Below are 25,492 nucleotides of genomic sequence, written 5' to 3'. Positions count from 1 at the left end.
CCTCATGGCACACACGCCGTGTTTGCTTAGACAACATTTGCTTTGAAGTCTTTCATTGGGAATTATATTTGTGATATAGTTTAAGAAATGCCTCACCCCCTTCCCCTCAGTACAGCGGGACCTCTTTACTGCTCCCTCAGGAAACGTGGAGGAGGAGGAGGAAGGAGGGGGAAGCGGAAGCGTGGAGAGAAAGAGAGAGAAGAGAACAGAGATAAACAGTAGGAGAGAGAGAGAAGGCGGAGGAGAAAGTAGAAACGAGAAGACAAATAGGAGATACAGGAATGCGAGCAGAGGAGGAGAAGAAAGACAACAAGAAAGGGAGAAAGAGTGAGCGGAGAGACAGGAATGAAAAACGTGATAAAAGGAGAACTTGGAGAGGCAGAGGAGGAAAAATTTGATTAAAATTGGATGAGAAGAAAGAAGTCAAATGAGTGAGAGAGGATAAAAAAATAAAGGAATAGTAGGACTGGCAACAAGGAAGAAGAGACTAAAATCCTCTTGTGGTCTACTGTCCACAAGAGGAACGTGTGGGGCAGTAACTGCTTGAGAGAGAGAGAGAGAGAGAGAGAGAGAGAGAGAGAGAGAGAGAGAGAGAGAGAGAGAGAGAGAGAGAGAGAGAGAGAGAGAGAGAGAGAGAGAGAGAGAGAGAGAGAGAGAGAGAGAGAGAGAGAGAGAGAGAGAGAGAGAGAGAGAGAGAGAGAGAGAGAGAGAGAGAGAGAGAGAGAGAGAGAGAGAGAGAGAGAGAGAGAGAGAGACAGACAGACAGACAGACAGACAGACAGACAGACAGACAGACAGACAGACAGACAGACAGACAGACAGACAGACAGACAGAGGCAGACAGAAATAGAAGAAGAGAGGCAGGAAATAAGCAGGAGAGAGGGGGAACACCGATTAGAAAAGGGAAAAAATATGAAAGACGAATGGTGTGAGGGAAAAGAAACTAATGCAAAGGAAGCAGCAACACGAAGAATAATGGGAAAAAGAAGACACGGAAGTTGTAATTTATGGGAGGAACGAGGAAGGGAGAGGGAGGTAATGAGAAAAACATGAGAATATGTACAGCAGGTGGAGGGAGAGAGAGCAGAAGTTGTGATGAGGGAGACATAGAGCAAGGCTAAGAACGAAGTGTGTGTGAGAGAGAGAGAGAGAGAGAGAGAGAGAGAGAGAGAGAGAGAGAGAGAGAGAGAGAGAGAGAGAGAGAGAGAGAGAGAGAGAGAGAGAGAGAGAGAGAGACTGGCCTGGAGAAGCTGTCACAATGAGTGTAGTCAAGGCAACAACAGGGACAGCGGCGTGACAGGTACGACAGCCATGACAGCTGAAGCAGGTATGAAAGCGGTGGCACAAATGACAAGTATGACCTCCGAGACAGGTGAAGCACATGTGTCAAACGTGAGAGGCATATATGACGTCCATGACAGGTGCGGCACCACCGGAAGTCTAGCTGGGAATTTTAAATACTCTTATGTTGACTTTTAGTTCCTTCACGTTTGTGGCTTCAACACGGAGGAGAGAATGTTTGTGTACTCCGCCGCTCCTCGAGTCTGCCACTCCTCGTGGATGGGGATCAAGCGTAATCAACCACAGTAAATATATCATCTGCTTATCCGACATTTTGAGACCTTCAAGATGGCAGCAGCATAAAGATATTAGTTAAAAGTAGTTGCTTCCGGGTATGGAGTTCCCGCTCACTCTGGCTGGACGCCTCGGCAAAGAACTGTCAACATCGTAAAAGACGCTGAGGCTCGTAGCAAAGCCAGCATGGAGAGGTGAAACATGTAGTGCTGACACGCACACTCACACACACACACACACACACACACACACACACACACACACACACACACACACACACACACACACACACACACACACACACACACACACACATTCACACACACACAGGAATTCAGCGGTATGCCACCAGGCTCGTCCCGGAACTGAGAGGAATGAGTTACGAGGAAAGGCTATAAAAGCTGAACCTCACGTCCCTGGGAAACAGAGGAGTAAGGGGAGACATGATAACCACCTATAAAATTCTCAAGGGAATTGACAGGGTGGACAAAGACAAACTCTTCAGCACGGGTGGGACACGAACAAGGGGACACAGGTGGAAACTTAGTACCCAGATGAGCCACAGAGACGTTAGAAAGAATTTTTTTCAGTGTCGGAGTAGTTAATAAATGGAATACACTAGGAAGTGATGTGGTGGAGGCTGACTCCATACACAGTTTCAAATGTAGACATGACAGAGCCCAGTAGGCTCAGGAATCTGTACACCAGTTGCTTGCCACTTGAGAGGCGGGACCGAAGAAACAAAGCTCAACCCCCGCAAGCACAATTAGGTGAGTTAGGTGAGTACACACACACACACACATTACTAGTTTGACGGTTGGGAGGCGGGACCAAAAAACCGAAGCTCAACCCCCTCAAGAACAACTAGGTGAGTACACACACATACAGTAGTACATTGACGGTTTAGAGGCGGGACCAAAGAGCCGAAGCTCAACCCCCGCAAGCACAACTAGGTGAATACACACACATACAGAAACCTATCGAAGAAAAAAAAGAGATTACAGACTCTGGGACAACAACATAATGAGAAACTTCTGCGGGAAATCCAGTGGGAAAGAGAAATGGAAGGGAAGGCAGCAAATGAGATGGTGGAATTCATTGCTGGAAATGTGCCGAGGCTACGGAACAGTTGCATCATCATACCACTCAAGAAGGAGGTTGATGAAGAAAGTTAAGTTAACCCCGGATTCACAAGGCGATGCAGGGAAGCTAAAGAAAGGACAAAAGAAGCATGGAAGAAGTACTTAGAAATGGGAACAGAAAACAAAATACAGGCACTAAAAAGAACATGGAATTAATACACCCGAATTAGGAGAGAAGGTGAGAGGCAATTGGAAAAGGACATAGCAGCAGAAGTTAAGGAACACCCAGAGCTGTTCTATATCCATATAAGGAGAAAAACGACGGCTGCTGAACCACGTACTCAGATTGAGGAAATAAGGAAGACCTCTCACAGAGAATGATAGCAGGTCTTTACAATAGAAGCAGCGTGGAGACCAAGGTTGCAAGATGAAAGGCCAGAGGAAATACTGGATGGCATTGTAGTCGCAGTGAAAGAGGTGAAAAAAATCCTGGGGTAACTAGATGTGACAAAATCAATGGGGCAAGACCTACTCTTAACATGGCTGCTGAGGGGAGACTACGGAAGTACTCTGTCGCCCGTTGTCTAAAACTTTTAATGAAACACTTGAGACAAGAAGCATTCCATATGTCTGGAAAAAAAGACAAACGTAGTCTCAATATTTAAAATAGGGGATAGAAAGGCGGCACTAGACTACAGATTAGTGTCAAGTATTCCTTGTAAGGTGCTGGAGAAAGTAATCAAGTGGAGAATGGTGGATAGTCTTTGTGGGAAAAATTTAGCATGGATATAAAAATGTAAAAGTGCCTAACAAAAGTGTCATTAGACGAGAACTCCTGGATGAATTTGAAGAAAGTAGAACAGTGCAAACTGGAACTAGCAGGACCATTGTTCATCACAATGAAATGTGTGAAGTAAAACATGTGTATGGGGCAAGTAACAAAGTCAGTAGACTAACAGATGTTGTCACAGCTCGTATAAGACTTGGCTACAAGTATCTCTGGCAGTTCGGCTTGTATAGGGATCTAGATGAAGTAAAGTGTAAAGTGTGTGGACAAAGACAGGGCCACACACTCGAACACTATATCTTGGATTGTAGTAAAATTGAGCCATTTAGAGATAAATCTAAGCTCACTCTGTATGATATGGCAACCTATCTTATTACCATGGATAAATTACCTGAAATCCTTGCACTGTACCCACATTTTGCTTCCAGTAGATGAACGACATATGAGATTCAGAAACAAGTAGTGTATTGTGAGGACTAATAATAAACAGAAGCTCCCTATGACTCTGTAATATCCCCATTGGCCAAACTATTATGTATTAGCGATAAAACATACCATTAATGGACGGGGACTTACTGTAAATATATAGCTCTTGAAATAGCACTTTCTCTGTAACTAGCTGACATTGTACCTATAAGGTGTGAAGGATAGAGGAAATTGTTTATATAATAATCTAAGATGAAGTCTGATAAAGACCTTTTGTGCCCTCTGTAGTGCTTTAGCGCTACCGCTCACAGGATGAGTATAGGGTGCACAATAAACTAGCCGCCTTTGGCGGCAACAATCAAAAAGTGCCTAACAACTTAATTGAGATCTATGATAAGGTTATCAAAATGAGACAGGAAAAGGAAGACAGAGTAGACTGTATTTTTCATGACTGTCAAAAGGCATTTGACACTTTTCCCCATGAAAGACTGTTGTACAAGAAGGAGTGCCAGGCTGCGATAACTGGGAGAACACTGGACTCGGTAAGTGAGTATTTGAAGGACAGAAATCACGTAAGAAAGAGTCACAGTCAGAAAGGAGGTTTCAAACTGGAGGAAAGAAACAAGTGGGGTCCCACAAGGCTGTCCTGGGACCGCTGCTGTTCCTACTTTCTATAAACGACCTACCCGTGGGAAGGGAAGGAAGCTATCAGGAAAAAGCGCCAAGCCATTACGACTATATAGCACTTGGAAGGGTTCAGGATTTGGGATGGGACGAGGGAGGGGGGGGGGAGGAATGGTGCCCAACCACTCGCAGGGTGGGCACCATTTCCATTGGGTTCTGCATTTATGCAGGTCAGGAACTGAACGCCGACCTGCATGAAGCGAGACCATCGCTCTACCGTTCAGCCCAAGTTGGTGGATGAGCTCAGTCATGTCAATGTGTGCTGATGATGTAAAGCGGATGTTGAACGTGAAAATAGATGAGAAGTGCATAAAGTTACATGAGGACCTCGAGAAGCTCCAGGAATGGTCAGACAAACTGTTGCTGGAATTCAATCCCAACAGGTGTAAGGCACTGAAGATGAGGAAGGGAGAGAGAAGTCCAGAGGGCATCTACACCATACGAAGAAGCCAGCTATAGAAATCAGAGAGAAGGATCGGGGAGTGCATATGATACGGACACTAAAACCAGAGGAACACATAAACAGTATAACATCAGCAGCATATGGGATGCTGCCAATTATAAAAAACATGAACAAATCCAGAAGGGCCGTGACGAGGATTCGAACCTACGTCTGTGAGCATCCCAGACACTGCCTTAATCGACTGAGCTACGACACGGTAAAAAGAGTTGAAACCGAAGTTCTACTGAACTTACTGGATCCTGCAGCCTCTCCGAGACACATACCAGGGTTTTACATAACTCCCCCATGCACTCGAGCGATGTCAATAGGCCGTTCTACCTTTATCGTTTAGGAGTCTGAATCAAGACTAATTCAAAGCAATCTACACTACATTTGTTCAACCAATACTGAAATTCGCATCACTGGTATGGAATCCGCACCTTGTGAAGCATAAAGACAAAACTAAATAAGTACAAAGGTTTACAACAAAATTAGTGCCATAACTAAGAGATCTAAGCTAGGAAGATAGGCAAATGGAACTAAATCTCATAAACCTAGAGGATAGAAGGAACAGAGGGGATATGATTACAAATTACAAGATACAGAGTTGTAAGATAGATAAGGTAGACAAGGATTCCATTTTAGACTGAGATAAATCAGGACAAGAGGACACAGTTGGAAGCTGGAAGGAGAAATGATCGGAAGAAACGTAAGAAAGTGCTCGTACCCTGTACCAGTAGTTAACTACTGGAATGCTCTAAAACAGGAAGTTGCGAATGCCACCTCCGTCTCCAACTTTAAGGCCCGATTCGTCAAAGAATTTGAAAATCTTTTTTAAGTTGAAACGCAACAGGTGCAAGGCCAGTAGGCGAGGCATAAAGAGCTACACCTCACTCTCTCGTACACATTGACAGATAAGTGCTAATAGGTAAGTACAAGTACAAAAACACAAACAGACAAACACGAGGCCTTTCACGTAGAAATAAGTACGCACATCAGTCCGTCCGCCTAAGATTTACCAACGTCAAAAAACTGTCGTATTAATGTCCTCTATTCAAACCTACCAGAAGACCCAAAAAAAAGAAAACGGGGCCGTATGTCAAGTTTTTGTGCCGCTACCACTTTCTAGTGCGACAATTTTTGGCCTTAGGTAAAGAATACGTCAAAATGCGACGTTCTGTTAGGAGGACGGATTGCGCACACACACACAAACGCAGAAGCCCGAAAATATACGCACTCAAATTCACAAGCACCTACACTCAAATATACGCAGACACACAAAAACACGCAAACAGAGATAAACGCAGAACCCTCAAACAATGTGGCTGATGAACAAATCCACAAGGGCCGTGACGAGGGTTCGAACCTACGTCCGAGAGCATCCCAGACGCGCCTTATTCAACTGAGCTACGACCTGGTATAAGAATTACCATGTCGTAGCTCAGTCGATTAAGACAGCGGCTGGGATCCTCTCGGACGAAGGTTCGAATCCTCGTCGCGCCCCTTGTGGATTTCTTCATTTGATGCATCACGCTATTGTGATTTCTGTGTGTAATAATCGCTGATGTGTGCACACTGTGAGGACTGAGGGGAAACACCGTAATGTAATGATACCACTGATCTTGCATGGATCTTGCATGGATCTTGCATGGATCTTACATGGATCTTGCATGGATCTTGCATGGATCTTGCATGGATCTTGCATGGATCTTACATGGATCTTGCATGGATCTTGCATGGATCTTACATGGATCTTGCATGGATCTTGCAGTTTAGGTTTATGGGTGAAGGTTGTTAACCTTGCACATATGTCAAGGAATATTTTTTTTTCTTGCAGATGTGTCAGTGTAAAAGTTTTTGATATTTCACATGTGTCAAGAGTGTAAGATTTTTTTAATTTAGTAGACGTGTGTTAAGGGAAAAATTTAAAACTTGCACGTGAGTCTGGAACTCCTTTTCGAGCTTGTGTATGTGTGTGTCCAGGTGCAATATTATGTTCCATGCAGGTGTGTCATAGTGCACATTTTCAAACTTACACATGTGACAGACCGTCGATCACTGAGAGGATGTAAGCTTTTGTGCTTAAATATGTAACAAGGTGAATATGTTAAACTGTCACACGGGACAAACGGCAAGTATCATACCCTTTACTGCATATGTGACTTTGTGCACGTCATGAAAATATTATAAATTCAGAAATTTATGCATATCTGACTAAGATCGAGATGTATATGAAATCTGACAAACCCCATCATAGCTGTTTACACACCTGAAAAAACTAATTATATGAACCTTACACACCTGACAAAATAAATCCAATGTGTCATTCACACCTGACGTAACCTAACAGTTGTGTATTACACACCTGACGAAGCTTATTAAACTTACAAACAGACGAAACCCATAATTGTAAATGTCCATCCCAGACGGTAGGTCTGGCTATATTATAATAATATAGCCAGACTTATATAGCCTCATAATTCCTCTCAAGACAATAGTCTACAATTAGCGTGTTCCTTACGTGCCAAGCAGATAATACAAATAACGAAAACTGTTGTACCTTAACCTAGTTAGAGAACAGTAAGATTACACAAAAGAAAAAAACACAACCCCAGTGTAAAGGAGTTTACAAAGGTACAGTACTGTACCTTGAGACTGGAGTACGGGAGCAGGTACCTATGGTGTACCGGGCTGTGGTCGGGCATACGTACCTGAGGAAGACAAATACAGGAGATTAACTTGATCGTGTTTGATCTTATGGTCGGTTTGAATCACTAAGAGTTAGAGGTGAACAAATTGGGGCAAGAATGTGGGAGTAATAGGAAGACTGAGTTAGAAAATTAACTGTTCAGCTTCTTTACATGGCTTCTAAACACGCTCTTTTACAAGTAAACAAACAAAGAAACACACGCAAACACAGGCAAACACACACACACACACACACACACTTATATATTCACCTAGTTGTGTTTGCGGGGGGGTTGAGCTTTGCGCTTTCGGCCCGCCTCTCAACTGTCAACCAACTGTTTACTAATTACTTTTTTTCCACACCACACACACACACATACCCCAGGAAGCAGCCCGTGACAGCTGACTAACTCCCAGGTACCTATTTACTGCTAGGTAACAGGGGCATTCAGGGTGAAAGAAACTTTGCCCATTTGTTTTTGCCTGGTGCGGGCATCGAACCCGCGCCACAGAATTACGAGTCCTACGCGCTATCCACCAGGCTAAAAGGCCCCAATGTCATAGACATGTGTATATGTGTGTGGGTCCAGTTGATTGATAGTTGAGAGGCGGGACCAAAGAGACAAAGCTCAACCCCCGCAAGTACAATTGGGTGAGTACTTACGCTTGATCTGACGACGTAACACAAACCAATATATATTATAAATATAAAAATAATGTGTCACAGTTTTTTTTTATTTTGTCTTATTGTAGGTGACTGGATTCATACGTCAGACAGACGCCGCGTCGTGGACTGACTGGATTCATACGTCAGCCAGACGCCGCGTCGTGGAGTGACTGGAGTCATACGTCAGCCAGACGTCGTGGACTGACTGGAGTCATACGTCAGCCAGACGCAGCGTCGTGGAGTGACTGGAGTCATACGTCAGCCAGACGCCACGTCGTGGAGAGGCTGGGGCGACTCTTGTAGCGTAGTGTCGTGGCGACACGGTGGGCGAGCAACGCATACATAAGAGGTAAAAGTGAACATCCCGTTCATGGGGTGAAACTACTGATAACCTCATTAATTGATCTTAACACGGAAAAAACGCTTCTAATGATCAAGCTCTCTATTATGTAAATCTTTACGTACCCATTAACAGTCATACATATGAATGTTTATGTGTGTGCTTTTTACGCATAAAGCAAGCAAATCATTTATATATATATATATATATATATATATATATATATATATATATATATATAAATATATATATATATATATATATATATATATATATATATATATATATATATATATATATATATATATATATATATATGTCGTACCTAATAGCCAGAACGCACTTCTCAGCCTACTATTCAAGGCCCGATTTGCCTAATAAGCCAAGTTTTCATGAATTAATGTTTTTTCGTCTACCTAACCTACCTAACCTAACCTAACCTAGCTTTTTTTGGCTACCTAACCTAACCTTACCTATAAATATAGGTTAGGTTAGGTTAGGTAGGGTTGGTTAGGTTCGGTCATATATCTACGTTAATTTTAACTCCAATAAAAAAAATTGACCTCATACATAGAGAAAAGGGTTGCTTTATCATTTCATAAGAAAAAAATTATAGTAAATTTATTATTTCAGGAAAACTTGGCTTATTAGGCAAATCGGGCCTTGAATAGTAGGCTGAGAAGTGAGTTCTGGCTACTAGGTACGACATATATATATATATATATATATATATATATATATATATATATATATATATATATATATGTCGTACCTAGTAGCCAGAACGCACTTCTCAGCCTACTATGCATGGCCAGATTTGCCTAATAAGCCAAGTTTTCCTGAATTAATATATTTTCTCTATTTTTTTTCTTTTGAAATGATAAAGCTATCCATTTCATTATGTACGAGGTCAATTTTTTGTTATTGGAGTTAAAATTAACGTAGATATATGACCGAACCTAACCAACCCTACCTAACCTAACCTAACCTATCTTTATAGGTTAGGTTCGGTTAGGTAGCCGAAAAAGTTAGGTTAGGTTAGGTTAGGTAGGTTAGGTAGTCGAAAAACAACTAATTCATGAAAACTTGGCTTATTAGGCAAATCGGGCCTTGCATAGTAGGCTGAGAAGTGAGTTCTGGCTACTAGGTACGACATATATATATATATATATATATATATATATATATATATATATATATATATTGGTAGCAGTCTTTCTTTTAAACGTATTTCGTTGAAAAAACAGAAAGTTTTAGATTTATGTTTCTAGCACGAATTTCTCGATATTCTTTATGTTTTTCTTCAATGAAGCAGGAAGATTAAAAATTAACTCTCCAAAGATCATTTTTATTTATTATTAGGGTCTGACGCCTAGTGATGCGTTTCATAAGGTCTCACCTCACATTCTCTAAGACAAATTCTTCTGTGTAGTTCCTGATTATATCCTCTAGTGGTGAGGTGGTAGGTGACATGGATGAATGCCATATATGGAGTATTTAATGAATAGGGTATTAAATGAATGGGATATTAATGGGGTAATAAATTAAGAGTTGGCAGTTTATGTTCTTCTGGCTGCTTCTGTTCCTGTTGCAGGGTCTTTTGGTCCAGCTTCTGCACTGGCCCGGGGTCTTGAAGAGGGTAGAGTGTGACTGTGTATTAGCTGGTTATTGATTGCTTGTCTAGATTTTTGGATATGCAGCGCTTCCCTGATGTCTAATCTTCTATTGCCATTGCATCTATCAGTTATTTCGGTGTTGCTCGTCAAAATATCCCTGGTGATCGTCTCGTTGTGTGTGGCGATTATATGTTCCTTGATGGAGCCCTGTTGTTTGTGCATTGTGAAACGCCTAGAGAGATAGAGACGTTGTTGTCTTGTCTATATACTGCGTTCGTTGGTGCTGACAATCCCCAAGTGAAGGCGTAGACAACGTTGGTCTCTTTCGAGGCGCTTTTCTTCGTGTCGAGAGAATTCTTCATTAGCAGGCTGGCGGTTTTCCTACTCTTATAATATAGTGATAGTTTTATCCTATGGTTGACATCAGTTGGGGTAACGTTCCTCTCAAGTATCTCTTTTAGGGCTCTTTCTTCTGCTTTGTAGTTCGTGAAGAAGACGCTTCTGTAGAACAATTGTATTGGAAGTACGGGTATTGCGGTATTAGTCGTTCCGTCGCTTGTTGCACACCTCGCCACCTTACTTTTTATGATGTCTTCGACATAACAATTGGAGAAAACATTGTTGACCAAATCTGCCTTATTCTACATAACTCCTCATCCACCTGCTTCCACCCAGAACTGTGAGTGAGAGCTCAGTCGACGTAAGAATTCACAACACTCTGTTAGTATCTCTCCAGACAGTCGCTGTCAGCGTTAAGGCACATCCCTATGTTTGTCTCCTTAGTATATACTGCATGATGAAAGCTGCCGTTCCTCTCCATGACTACTACATCTAAGAAAGGCAGTTTACCCCCACTCTCCATCTCATAAGTTAAGTTTAAGACTGAGTTTTGCTCGAAAGCTTCCTTCAACTGCAACAGTCGTTCGGTATCCGGGACTTGTACAAATATGTCGTCGACATACCTGCAGTAGATGGCGGGTTTTCGGTGTAACCCGAGCAGAACTCTCTGCTCAACAGTACCCGTTAAAAGCTCGCAAACAAGACACCCAGCGGGAAGCACATGGCGACGCCGTCCACTTGCTAATACATGTGTCCGACAGGACTTAAGATGGGTGCCTCTTTCGTGCATGCTTCAAGCAGTTTTCTTAATATGCTCTCTGGTATGTTCAGAGGAGCGCTAGTCGGATCTCGTACACTCTGTCCATTACCATTACATTAGTCTCGTCCACGGGCACATTAGTGAACAGTGACTCCACGTCCAGGGAGGCTCTTACACCTGCGGCCCGTCATCCTCTCAACACGTCAACGAATTCCTTCGGCGACCTTAGGCTAAACGCACTTGGTACGTATATCGATGACTTGTCACCTCTGGCTTTGGGGGAGAGGGAAGGGGAAGGAGAGGGGAAAGCACAGGAGAGTTAGTTTGTTCCATTCATTATGCACCCCATACCAATCCCGTGGGCGGTAGGGGTAAAGGTTACTGAGGTACATAATGGACTCAGGGACTGAACCACAACAAATTCATTTAGCTTAGTAAGTTATAGTCTTGATAAACTAGTTACACGGTTTAGTGAATCTTTATATTAAATAAATAATGAGTCCAAGAGCGACCACAAGTAGTCTCTCTATAATGCAAACACACAACGCAACTGTCTCTATTTTCCGCTCGATACAACGTGTAATAAAGTTGTTACATCTTGTTAGAACGCTTTTATGACGTATTAGAACGTTGTTAGAACTTGTTATATTGGTTGTTACAACTTGTTAGGAAGTGTTAAAACTTGGTCGAACGTTGTAGCAACCTTAGAGTTTCGTCGTGTGTTTGGCGATATAAGCTTAGTAGGATAAGCCTATATAGGATATAGGCTTAATAGCTTACATATGCAGTGAGATAATTTCATAATTGATTTGCTTGTTATGCACCCCCCCCAATCCCCCACCTCAACTCCCCCACCCCTTACAGTGGGCAGCAGTGAAAAAGGTTACAATCAGCTACATTTTATAACTATAGTTAGCACATTGTGGGATATTTGGCTAAAGTTTCTAGTAAATAGATCACTTTGAATTAAATATTCACATATTTCTTGATCATTTCTTATAGAGCTGTCTCTAAACTCACGAATCTTTATCGCACTCCATCACATAGGAGTGGAGGTTGTGCGATTAATTTTGATGACACAGTTTATATTTGGTCAGGTCTTCATCAGCAGGTCATGCAAATATCCACATATACTATAGCCAAGTCTAAACCGAGCAGTAGTAGCATCCAGGAGTCTGTTGATTTTACTGGATGATCCATAGATGTGTTGCTCGTCTTGCTTGATAGAATGATAGAAGGAAGTGGAGGTGCAGATTTCACTTTGTCTTAAATCTTGAAGATTTCGTTGAAGTTCTCGGTGTATTATTCTCAAGATGCTTGATGACAATCCATGGTTATACTGAATTCATTTTTTGAATGCAGATTTTTTGGCAAACTCATCAGCGTCATCATGTATTCGGAGGCCAACATGTGGTGAATCACAAGAAATGGGCTTTGCTCCCATCAATAATAACTGTGTTGAATGTGTCTAGCTTCAGACACGAGCATGTTACAATTGCTTCCTAAAGAGTTTAGAGTAATTAAGGATGATAAAGAATCACTTACAATTAATGTATCAATGTAATGTAATTGGAGAATTTCACATTTCAGTGCAAGAAGGCAAATAGTTGGGTCTGAAGGGTAGAGGCCCACTAGTTCATACGGATTCCCTTCTCAAAATATTGTACCCATTGTCCAGACTTCCGCCGCACCCGTGGGGTGAAGTAGGACACAATTTGTGTACCATTGTTTTGAGAGAGAGAGAATTCGCTGTGGAAAGAGCATCAGCATGACTTAAGGCGTTGATCTTTGCCTCAAGACGAACCTTGGGTATATCTTTAATTTGCTTCTTGGGTGGAGTGAGGGATTTATCAGGAAAAAGCGCCAAGCCATTACGACTATACAGCACTCGGAAGGGGTCAGGATAAGGATTTTGGAAATGGGTGGAAAGAAAGGGACTGAAATTTGAAAGGGGTGACGGAGAGAAGAGGAGTACCCACACTGCACCATACACCTGGCCTTTAATAACCTTTTTCTCTTTCCAACACAACCTAATGACAGATGAAAAGGAAAGAGAGAGAGAGAGAGAGAGAGAGAGAGAGAGAGAGAGAGAGAGAGAGAGAGAGAGAGAGAGAGAGAGAGAGAGAGAGAGAGAGAGAGAGAGAGAGAGAGAGAGAGAGAGAGAGAGAGAGAGAGAGAGAGAGAGAGAGAGAGAGAGAGAGAGAGAGAGAGAGAGAGAGAGAGAGAGAGAGAGAGAGAGAGAGAGAGAGAGAGAGAGAGAGTGAAATTGTCAGGCAAATGGAGAGACGGAGACAAATGCAGAAGGAGAGTCAGACATACCTAGAGAGACAGGCAGACACAGAAAAAGTCAAAGAAAAACAGACAGAACCAGATAGACTAGCAAAGACACAAAGAAACAGAGGTAGTGAGAGCCACAGAAACAGAGACAATGAGAGACACATACAGAGAGACAGAAAGAGATATAGGAAAATACAGATAGACAGCGAAAAACGAATAAGAGAGGAAGAAATGAACATTTGCGAGACAGAAAGAGATGCAATCAAGAGAGCCAGAGACAAATTCAGATATAGGAACAGAGAGACCAGAGGTAGAGTAACACAGCCAGACATATAGACAAAGACACAGACACATAAACAGAGATAGAGAAGGGCTGAGTTGACATACGTTGTGATGAGCAACGTGTTCCATTTACTATTATTTCTCACCATATTTCTTGATTTTTTATAATGCTGCCTGGTCTACCAATTATGGCATTGAGGCACCTTGGCACCGGGATGACCTGGGTGCCAGAACGAACCGCGCACCCTGCATATTATGTATTGCGAAGTTTACAACGCATTTTGTAAATTACATATAGTTTACGCGAAAATCTTTCCTATGAATTAGTATAAACTCAGTGTTTACAAAAAGTCTAGACAATTTGGTTCATGTTTTTGTTACTGGTACCAGATATACTATTAAATAAAAAAAAATTTTGTTTTGGGTATCTCAGAGATCCACGAATTGTTAGTATAGAATTATGGGATGAAGATTTGAAAATTTTGATTTCATTGGATTCAAGTAGCTTTACTACAAGTAAGATTTGTTTAAGCTTGAAAAGCTTAACCTACATCTTATAACAAAATCAGCACTGACAAAATTCGCCGTAAAATGAGTTATGTTTACAAAATGTTACTAAGCTTGAAAACTTTGTCTAGGCATTGGAACTATTTAATTTACAAGTGGTGTTTGATTATGAAAACACCATTGGAAAAGGATTAGTTAGAAACAGCCCCTCGAAGTGATAACTCTTTCATTTACAAAACGTCACGTAAAGATTGTAATACATGGTATATAGGTGAGAGATCCAAAAATTTTACATTTTGAATTCCTCAATATAAATATTATGTTGGAAATGTCCGCATATCTAAATGTTCAATTTATTCATTCATCTGAAAATTTTCACCAAATTGACTGGGAAAAGTCTTCTTCAATTTTAAATTGAAAGACCATTTTAAATATAAGTATTATTGAATCTGCTTTAATACAAATTTTAATACGGCAAATTTTGGGTGCAATATGAGGATATCCTCAAGAACATGGAAGTAAATGAAATAATTGCAAAGCTCCAGGTACCTCATGCCAACGGGTCTGAATGGTCTAACAACTGGACATTCGGTGATGTAGTGTGCAAGCTCATGCTCCGGTTCCTGCTCACAGAGTTTGCACCTGGAGTGCTCAGGATTGGGAGATCCATCACCTGTAGCCCCCTGCCACAGGTAACGGTAACCCAACCTGATCCTGGCAACCACTGTGTCGCACAGTCTGGTGGACGTTTTGTGCTGCCCATAAATATAGGTTTCAGATCTGAACAAATCATAGCTTTTTATACTGATGCTTTCAGGTCGTTGGGAGTCAGTAATTTCTTTCCTATCAGACCTGGGTGTTTGGAACAATTTTCTTTTTTATTAATACATTAGATACATCTGCATTTGTGCAGCTACCCTAGACTATATGAAGGGGAGTACAGTGTGTCAAAAAGCTAGCTACGTGATTCTCAAAATTCCCCATCACACAGGATGGTTAGTCATACAGAGGTATATGATAAGTGATCTGCACTGACAGACTCTGGATTCGTTAAGAGGATATCATGAATACAAGAGTGAGTAGGGCAGCAGTGATACTAAAAGTCCCCATCTCGCAGGATGGTTAGTCATACAGGGCCTATGTTTAATAGCCTGCACTGGCTAATTTTGGGTACACTGTGAGGATATCTTCAAGCATATGAGAGTGAATATAGTAATTGCAAAGCTCCAGGTACCTCATGCCAACTGGTCTGAAAGGTCTAATAACTGAGCATTCGGTGATGTAGTGTGGGAGATCATGCCGCAGTTCCTGCTAACAGAGTTTTCACCTGGAGTGCTCAGGATTGAGAGATCCGTCACCTGTGGGGTTGTATTGGTTCGAGGATATGAACTCCACGTTAATCACACGCCATGTTTCACATTTGATTATCAAATACCCTATGAAATTGGCCTTGAGGTGTACTAATATTTCTTAAGGCATTTAACTTAGGAAATGCCTACTGGACAATGGGGTACCCCGTCCAGTAGTACCCCATTGCATTTCCCCTCTTCTCCCAGTCTGCAAATTAGGATGAGGCTAGCCACAAGCGCCTGATCTCCAATTTTTGGACATTTTCTCTTATAGTTGAGATATATAATAGTGTTCACAATATTAATAATGGAAGGCGAAATCCATATAGTAATGGAAGGTGAGGTCACTATAGTAACACTGATCTTGTCACTATCTGCGATACATTTGTATGGAAATGTTCAAGGAATTTAATGAACAGAAAGAATATTCCACGGAAAGTAAACAACGCTTCCTTGTGAAATAAAAACCCGAATATATATATATATATATATATATATATATATATATATATATATATATATATATATATATATATATATATATATATATATATATATATATATATATATATATATATATATCACCTTGCCACCATCACCTTTATACATGAATGTATATGTTTCAACTAATGTGAGACAAATGATCTCCCAACTTATCCAGGCCACCGATGTGCTCAAAATTAATGCCTCTGACATTATAATAGAAAACACTAATGAAAAATATCTACACATTATTTTCTTTGGCCAGACTCTAAAGTGACCTGATGGTGGGTACCAGGTCTCAGCTTGCATAATACATAGGCTGTATTAATATCAATGCTAATCCTGTAGAAATCTAATATTACTTTAAAAGTTTGAGAGAGAGCGTGAGAGAGAGAGAGAAAGAGAGCGCGCTGTTAAAGAATTAGAGCGAGAGAAAAGCATAAAAGAGTGTTTGAGAGGGAGGAAAATAGCAAATGAAATTGGGGAACGAGAGCGAACGAGCGAGAAAGAGCGACATCAAACGAGCTAAAGAAAGAGAGAGAGAGAGAGAGAGAGAGAGAGAGAGAGAGAGGCACGCCCGAACACACACTTTAGACTCCCATCTAAACACACACTTTCCCGAGTGAGGACTTTAGTCCACACTCGAGACCAAAGAGCTGGAGCCCAACCTCCGCAAGCACAACTAGGTGAGTACACACACACGATGCGAAACTAACGAAAAGGGAGTGATGAGGATTGTAAGATTTTCTAAGATGACTTAAGCTATAGAGCTAGTCCTAGAAATGGATGCTAGAGTTTAACACCAACAAGTGTAAGATAGAGCAAACGTGATCAGAAACTAGGAAACCGAGAGGCCAATACACAACGATGGAGAATTAATGAAGGAAAGTTACTATAATGACTTGAGAAAATGACCTGAGAGTGAACACAACACTAATTCCAGAGCCTCATATAAATAGAATGACGACATCTGCATACTCTACACTAGAGAAAGTAAGAACATCCTTTAGGAACTTAAATAAGGAGGCCTTTGTGGGTCCTGTTTTAGAGTATACCGCCCCATGGAGGAGTCCCCGTCTAAAAACACTCATAAGGAAGTTTGAAAGGGTATAGAAGTTGGCAAAGGGGGGATCGTCCCAGAATTGCAAGGATGAGGTATGAAGAGAGACTGAATTAACTAGATCTGATCATGCTAGAAAGGAGGAGAGGGGGAGACATAATACTGACGTATGAAATACTTATGGGGCTGATAGATTATCAAAAGAGGAAATGTTTACAATGAATACCATTAGAACAAGAGGACACGGATGAAACCTTGAGACTCAGGTTCTCAGGTTCCACAATCATGGCTTGATTGTGTCATGGAGATGTAAGAAACTTCACTTTTAGCTTAACTGTAATGGGTAAATGGAATGACCTAATGGAGCAGGTTGTCGGGGCTCACTCATTTCACAACTTTCAAAGAAGGTATGAGAAAGAAATAGGTTAGGAGTCATTGCACTAGACAACCGCTGGCTGGAAAAGCGGGCTCCAAGAACTAGAGCTCAATCCTGTAGGCAAAAATTGGTGAGTACACACACACACACACACACACACACACACACACACACAAACACACACACACACACACACACACACACACACACACACACACACACACACACACATATCACACCAAACCTGTCTCCTGAAGCCCACATAAAGAGAATAACGTCTGCGGCATATGCGAGGCTGGCTAACATCAGAACGGCGTTCAGGAACCTGTGTAAGGAATCATTCAGAATCTTGTACACCACATATGTAAGACCAATCCTGGAGTATGCGGCCCCAGCATGGAGCCCGTACCTTGTCAAGCACAAGACGAAGCTGGAAAAAGTCCAAAGGTATGCTACTAGACTAGTCCCAGAACTAAGAGGCATGAGTTATGAGGAAAGGCTGCGGGAAATGCACCTCACGACACTGGAAGACAGAAGAGTAAGGGGGGACATGATCACAACCTACAAAATCCTCAGGGGAATCGACCGGGTAAACAAGGACGAACTTTTCAACACTGGTGGGACGCGAACAAGGGGACACAGGTGGAAGCTGAGTACCCAAATGAGCCACAGAGACGTTAGAAAGAACTTTTTCAGTGTCAGAGTAGTTAGCAAATGGAATGCATTAGGAAGTGATGTGGTGGAGGCTGACTCCATTCACAGTTTCAAATGTAGATATGATAGAGCCCAATAGGCTCAGGAATCTGTACACCAGTTGATTGACGGTTGAGAGGCGGGACCAAAGAGCCAGAGCTCAACCCCCGCAAGCACAATTAGGTGAGTACAATTAGGTGAGTACACACACACACACAATCTTGGTAAATCTTGGAGGGTAAATCTTGCCTTACAGGCTTGATAGAATTCTACGATCAGGTGACAAAGATTAAACAAGAAAGAGAAGGGTGGGCGGACTGCATTTTTTTGGACTGTCGGAAAGCCTTTGACACAGTACCCCATAAAAGGTTGATGCATAAGCTGGAGAAACAGGCAGGAGTAACTGGTAGGGCGCTCCAGTGGATAAGGAAGTACCTAAACAATAGGAAGCAGAGAGTTACAGTGAGGGGTGAGACCTCAGACTGGCGTGAAGTCACCAGTGGAGTCCCACAGGGCTCTGTACTTGGACCTATCCTGTTTCTGATATACGTAAATGATCTCCCAGAGGGTATAAACTCATTCCTCTCAATGTTTGCTGACGATGCCAAAATTATGAGAAGGATTAAGACAGAGGAGGACAGCTTGAGGCTTCAAGAAGACCTGGACAAGCTGCAGGAATGGTCGAACAAATGGCTGTTAGAGTTTAATCCAAGCAAATGTAATGTAATGAAGATAGGGGTAGGAAGCAGGAGACCAGATACAAGGTATCACTTGGGAGATGAAATACTTCAAGAGTCAGAGAGAGAGAAAGACCTGGGGGTTGATATCACGCCAGACCTGTCCCCTGAAGCTCATATCAAGAGGATAACAGCAGCAGCATATGCCAGGTTGGCTAACATAAGAACGGCCTTTAGAAACTTGTGTAAGGAATCTTTCAGAACATTATATACCACATATGTCAGACCAATCCTGGAGTATGCGGCACCAGCATGGAGTCCATATCTTGTCAAGCAAAATGTTAAAGGTTCAAAGGTTTGCCACCAGACTAGTACCCGAGCTGAGAGGTATGAGCTACGAGGAGAGACTACGGGAATTAAACCTCACTTCGTTGGAAGACAGAAGAGTTAGGGGGGACATGATCACCACATTCAAGATCCTCAAGGGAATCGACAGGGTTGATAAAGACAGGCTGTTTAACACAAGGGGCCCACGCACTAGGGGACACAGGTGTAAACTGAGTGCCCAAATGAGCCACAGAGATATTAGAAAGAACTTTTTTAGTGTCAGAGTGGTTGACAAATGGAATGCATTAGGAAGTGATGTGGTGGAGGCTGACTCCATACACAGTTTCAAGTGTAGATATGATAGAGCCCAATAGGCTCAGGCACCTGTTGATTGACAGTTGAGAGGCGGGACCAAAGAGCCAGAGCTCAACCCCCGCAAGCACAACTAGGTGAGTACACACACACACACACACACACACACACACACACACACACACACACACACACACACACACACACACACACACACACACACACACGGTTGAGAGGCGGGACCAAAGAGCCAGAGCTCAACCCCCGCAAACACAACTAGGTGAGTACAACTAGGTGAGTACACACACACGGGGGCCGGCCGGCCGAGCGGACAGCACGCTGGACTTGTGATCCTGTGGTCCCGGGTATGATCCTGGGTGCCGGCGAGAAACATTGGGTAGAGTTTCTTTCACCCTATGCCCCTGTTACCTAGCAGTAAATAGGTACCTTGGAATTAGTCAGCTGTCACGGGCTGCATCCTTGGGTGTGTGTTATATGGAAAAAAATAGTAGTAGTAGTAAGAAACAGTTGATTGACAGTTGAGAGGCGGGCGGAAAGAGCAAAGCTCAACCCCCGCAAAAACATCTAGTTGAATACGACTAGGTGAATACACGCACACACCAACACACACACACACACACACACACACACACACACACACACACACACACACACACACACATACACACACACACACACACACACACACACACACACACACACACACACACACACACACACATACATACACACACACACACACACACACACACACACACACACACACACACACACACACACACACACACACACACTCACAATAAAGACAGACTTTTTAACACAAGGGGCACACGCACTAGGGGACACAGGTAGAAATTGAGTGCCCAAATGAGCCACAGAGACGTTAATTTTTTTTTCAGTGTCAGAGTAGTATACAAATGGAGGAGGTGATGGAGGTGATGTGGTGGAGGCTGACTCCATACACAGCTTCAAGTGTAGATATGATAGAGCCCAGTAGGCTCAGGAACTTGTACATTAGTTGATTGACCAGTGAGAGGCGGGACCACAGAACCAGAGCTCATCCCTCGCAAGCACAACACACACACACATTCACACACACACACACACACACACACACACACACACACACACACACACACACACACACACACACACACACACACACACACACACACACACACACACACACACACACACACCCTCCCTCCCTACCATGCGTAAATTCAGCTCCCGCTCCACCACCGGACTGCCATATTAATTACCAGATCATCTACCTTCCTTCATTTGCCTCAAGATAAAAAAGTAAATATATATACTCCCCCACATTATTAATCTCGTAATTGATGTGACAGACCAAATTGCCAGTCAGATCCCGGACTCTTAGGCACGTTAAGATTGCAGACACTGGCCCACTGATCCTGTGCTAATGACTCAAAGAATTGATAAACTCGCGGGGTGTTTAATTCCAGGCATCCCTGGGGTCGAGCGCTCAGCCCCGGCCTCGCGGTAAGGATTCGCATCTCTTACTGGAAATTATTGAAATCAGCCAATTACAAGTCCGTACGAGTAAAGTCATTATGGTTGTGATTGGACGGTGGCTGCGGCGGGCTACTTAAGGAGATGTATTGATATGCGATACCACCAACAGCCGGCTGTGATTACTTGGAGGATACGAGGTCGTGTGAAGTCTGGATGGTGGTCGCCCCAACTACGGCAATATGGTAGAGAACGTTCGTAGGTACATTGATCGCAGACGGTTACGGGCGCTTGGCTATGGTGACGCCTTCAGACACCATGATACGCCTACCATCGAGACTATCGTGTCTGGCGCTGCGGTTATTTTGAGTGAGAGAGCGCGAGTAAGGACGGCCAGACGGTCTGTGCAGTGGTATAGTGAACGATTTCTTATGAGAAGTACTGGCATGGGAGTAGCGGAGGGAGACGCTGGCGTAACGCAGCGATCGACAAGACAGTAGCTTGTGATTTTACGCTGGTCGTGCCCTCGGGGATTTATTAGCGAATTACGATCTTTATATTGATTGCGGGCACAAAATGTGCATACAGGCGTGCAGACGCGCGGGGAAATTTGCACACGCCGCGTCGAGGTTCAGGTGAGAGGTCTCCAGCTGAACACCAGACACGTAAACATTCCTGAGTGATGCCCTCACCGTCTGCACTCATGGGTACGCTCTTAGACACGGGAATATTGCACGTCAGTAACCTGGGTCAACGTTCGTCATGCTCTCCCTCTTCCATCTTAATAAGTTATTTTCCACGCTCATTTCATCTCCAATTCCACGGCTATTTCCATCATCTCTTCCTCCTTTACTTCAATATGTTATAAACATAATATCCCCCTTATATACCTTTAAAATAATTAATATTTAATGTATCTTTCATGTGTATAACTCAACCAATTCACCAAAAATTAGAGTAAAAAGAGCAATTATTGATACAACGTTAAAAAATGGTCTGTTGTACCAATTTCACGTTCTGTTATGATGAAATACTGTAGGCGGTAAGTCAAAAACTGGAACAGTAACTATAGAGTAACTATAGAACCCTAGCCTAACCTGCCATAGATCTAAATAAGCAAATCCGAGCCTAACCTTTGTTATCTTAAGCCAATCCTGAGTACACACAGCGCTGTGCTGGCAGTGTTGAGGCTTGGTGATTCTCTTCGTTCTCGGCCGCTCAACATAGTAGTACACAACCAGAACTTTCTTAGGAGTACAACAGTTCATTTTTGTACGTTCGTCCAATAGTTACTATAGGCTATAGGAAGATGGGTTGCTTTACCCAAAAAATTCAGTTTATATATATATATATATATATATATATATATATATATATATATACTTTTTTTGTTTTGCTTTTTTTTTAATATTAAGAGTACCACCTCTGGTGCAAGTGTAGGGACCCATAGCCTCGGAGAAGAAAATAAAGAGTACTCAGAGAAGACCTTGTGGATCCTCACTGAACACTTTGATATTTTCTTCTTCTACCACCCCTATTCTTTTTGTATGTGAGTATATATATCTAAATTTATTTTAAAATGTCATTACACAAAAATGGTTACAACATTGGTTACATGCAGAGTACAAGGCTACTTGTCACAGGTTGTAGAGTTCCTCCAGCTCCTCACGTGGCGGGCAGGAACCATGGATGCAGTGAGCATTTCCTCTCTGGATTGCCACACTAGGGCGCTGAAAGAGAAAACTGGCGGCTCTAGGGTCTCTAGTTGTTTCAGTTAGCTTGGACCCCCAGCTCCTTCAAAAAAAATAACAGCAGTTTTACTATAAGCACCAAGTGTCTCTGAGGCATGGGAACAAAATTATAGTGGTGATCAAGGTCTCTGTATCTACGTGACTTGGCTGCTTCCCGGTGATTGGCAGCACCTCCTGCCTGTGCAGCACTGAGGTCAACATAGGTGTTGGCTAAAGTTGAAACGCAAGTGTAGTCCCACACCAACTGTCTACCATTCTTCCAGGTGTTCACCGTGATCCCATCTGGGCGACCGACAGGCTCATCAGAGTTGCGGGACATTAGGTAACGGGGCTCTCTCTCTGCTGGACAACCGACTGTGGTAAGGCTTCTCTTAATAATGTCATAAACCTCGCCGCGTCTTGCGTGCCATCCTTCTGTCCTTTGACAGAGAAGGCCATGCCGTCCGTACCTGTCGGCCACTGCCTCGCCATATATACCTCGGCATATCTGCCTCGCCTAGGCAGAAAAGAAAAGGAGCAAGGAGGTCACCCTGTTGGACACCTTCTTGTGATTCAATTTCATGTTCCCCGAATAAAAGAGTTAGATTCTTGCTATAACATGAGATTACAAACGGGTAGAGGGAAGGAGAAAAGCGATGAACCGCAGTGAGTACTGCTTCCCTTCTTACCAGATTGACAGCATTTTTGAAATCCAGTTTTATCAGGGCTTTTTCATCTGTAATGTTGGCAATGTAGACTCTAGCTGCATGAGCCGCTGCCTCACACCCTTGAGGAAGGCCAACCCCAAGCTGCCTATATATATATATATATATATATATATATATATATATATATATATATATATATATATATATATATATATATATATATATATATATATATATATATATATATATATATATATATATATGTCGTACCTAGTAGCCAGAACGCACTTCTCAGCCTACTATGCAAGGCCCAATTTGCCTAATAAGCCAAGTTTTCACGAATTAATGGTTTTTCGTCTACCTAACCTACCTAACCTAACCTAACCTAACGTTTTAGGCTACCTAACCTAACCTAACCTATAAAGATAGGTTAGGTTAGGTTAGGTAGGGTTGGTTAGGTTCGGTCATATATCTACGTTAATTTTAACTCCAATAAAAAAAATGACCTCATACATAATGAAATGGGTAGCTTTATCATGTCATAAGAAAAAAATTAGAGAAAATATATTAATTCAGGAAAACTTGGCTTATTAGGAAAATTGGGCCTTGCATACTAGGCTGAGAAGTGCGTTCTGGCTACTAGGTACGACATATACATATATATATATATATATATATATATATATATATATATATATATATATATATATATATATATATATATATATATATATATATATATATATATATATATATATATATGTGTGTGTGTGTGTGTGTGTGTGTGTGTGTGTTTCAAGACACCATTGTTGGCTATGTACTTCTTTCCTTATTCTTGTCATCAATCTGTTCAACTTTTTCGTTGTTTACTTTCCCATTTTCGCCTATCTACTTCCCCCACTTGCCATATACCATCCCATTTTTACAAATCTTCTTCTTTATTACGATCTACTTCCCTCATCCATGTGCCTATTTGCTTTTAATCCTGTTCTCCCTTTTAAACTATCTTTTTCTCTTGTACCTTGTTCCCCTTTCTCCCCAATCTACTTTCATTCTTTTACTTCTCTCTACGCATCAATCTACTTACCCTCTCATTCCCTTTCCCCTCGTGCCCTCCACTCTGCCCTCCATCCATCCATCCCAAATTGGGCCCGCCCCGCCCACTTCACGATATTGAGACAAAAATACACTAAATAACTTAATAATGTATTCCCTGTTGACTAATTACATGTGTTCTCCCAAAGAGTGGCCCATATTGCTACCTGGTCAAAAGAGCGCTTTTAACGCAGCCAGAGCTCCCCCCCCCACTGGCACACAGCTCAAACACCCCTCCACTGTGGAGTAGTGTTTGTTTGTTTGTCTGTCTGTCCAAAGTGTGAGGCCAAATGCTTGGGGCTAATCGCAACCAAATTTGTAGGGGGAAAGTGTTTGGTGTTCGGGACTGATATAAACTGGTCGGGGTAGGCCTATGTTAAATGTTTTAAGAACTATATCCTGTAAACCGACACCGTCGAACGATTTTCATGGTCTGAAAGGGAAACGGGATGAAATAGGGAGTGTGCTTTCCGTAGAGTGTGGAGGTTACTCGCGCTGTCACACGTCCACTAGACTGTGCGACACAGTGGTTGCAAGGATCAGGTTGGGTTACCGTTACCTGTGGCAGGTGGCTGCAGGTGATGGATCTCCCAATCCTGAGCACTCCAGTTGCAAACTCTGTGAGCAGGAACTACGGCACGATCTCCCGCACTACATCACAATGCCCAGTTATTAGACCTTTCAGACCAGTTGGCATGAGGTACAATTACTTTATTCATTCTCGTATTCTTGAAGATATCCTCACAGTGTACC

The 25,492-nt window shown here is 42.4% G+C and overlaps 1 protein-coding gene across 4 annotated transcripts in view; it reads right to left on the bottom strand.

Moving 5' to 3' along the window:
- LOC123754899 (POU domain, class 6, transcription factor 2) overlaps positions 1-25,492 on the bottom strand; it is a 1,116,985-nt gene that overhangs the window by 612,722 nt on the left and 478,771 nt on the right. For all 4 annotated transcript variants that reach the window (XM_069332920.1, XM_069332921.1, XM_069332922.1 and 1 more), the window contains one exon: positions 7,645-7,707. In XM_069332920.1, the coding sequence (XP_069189021.1) occupies positions 7,645-7,707 (63 nt within the window). The remainder of the gene's footprint in view (positions 1-7,644; positions 7,708-25,492) is intronic.

The sequence above is a fragment of the Procambarus clarkii genome, chromosome 28 (assembly GCF_040958095.1).
Source record: "Procambarus clarkii isolate CNS0578487 chromosome 28, FALCON_Pclarkii_2.0, whole genome shotgun sequence".
NCBI classification, from domain to species: Eukaryota; Metazoa; Arthropoda; class Malacostraca; order Decapoda; family Cambaridae; genus Procambarus; species Procambarus clarkii.
This window is presented reverse-complemented; position numbering and strand designations above follow the sequence as displayed.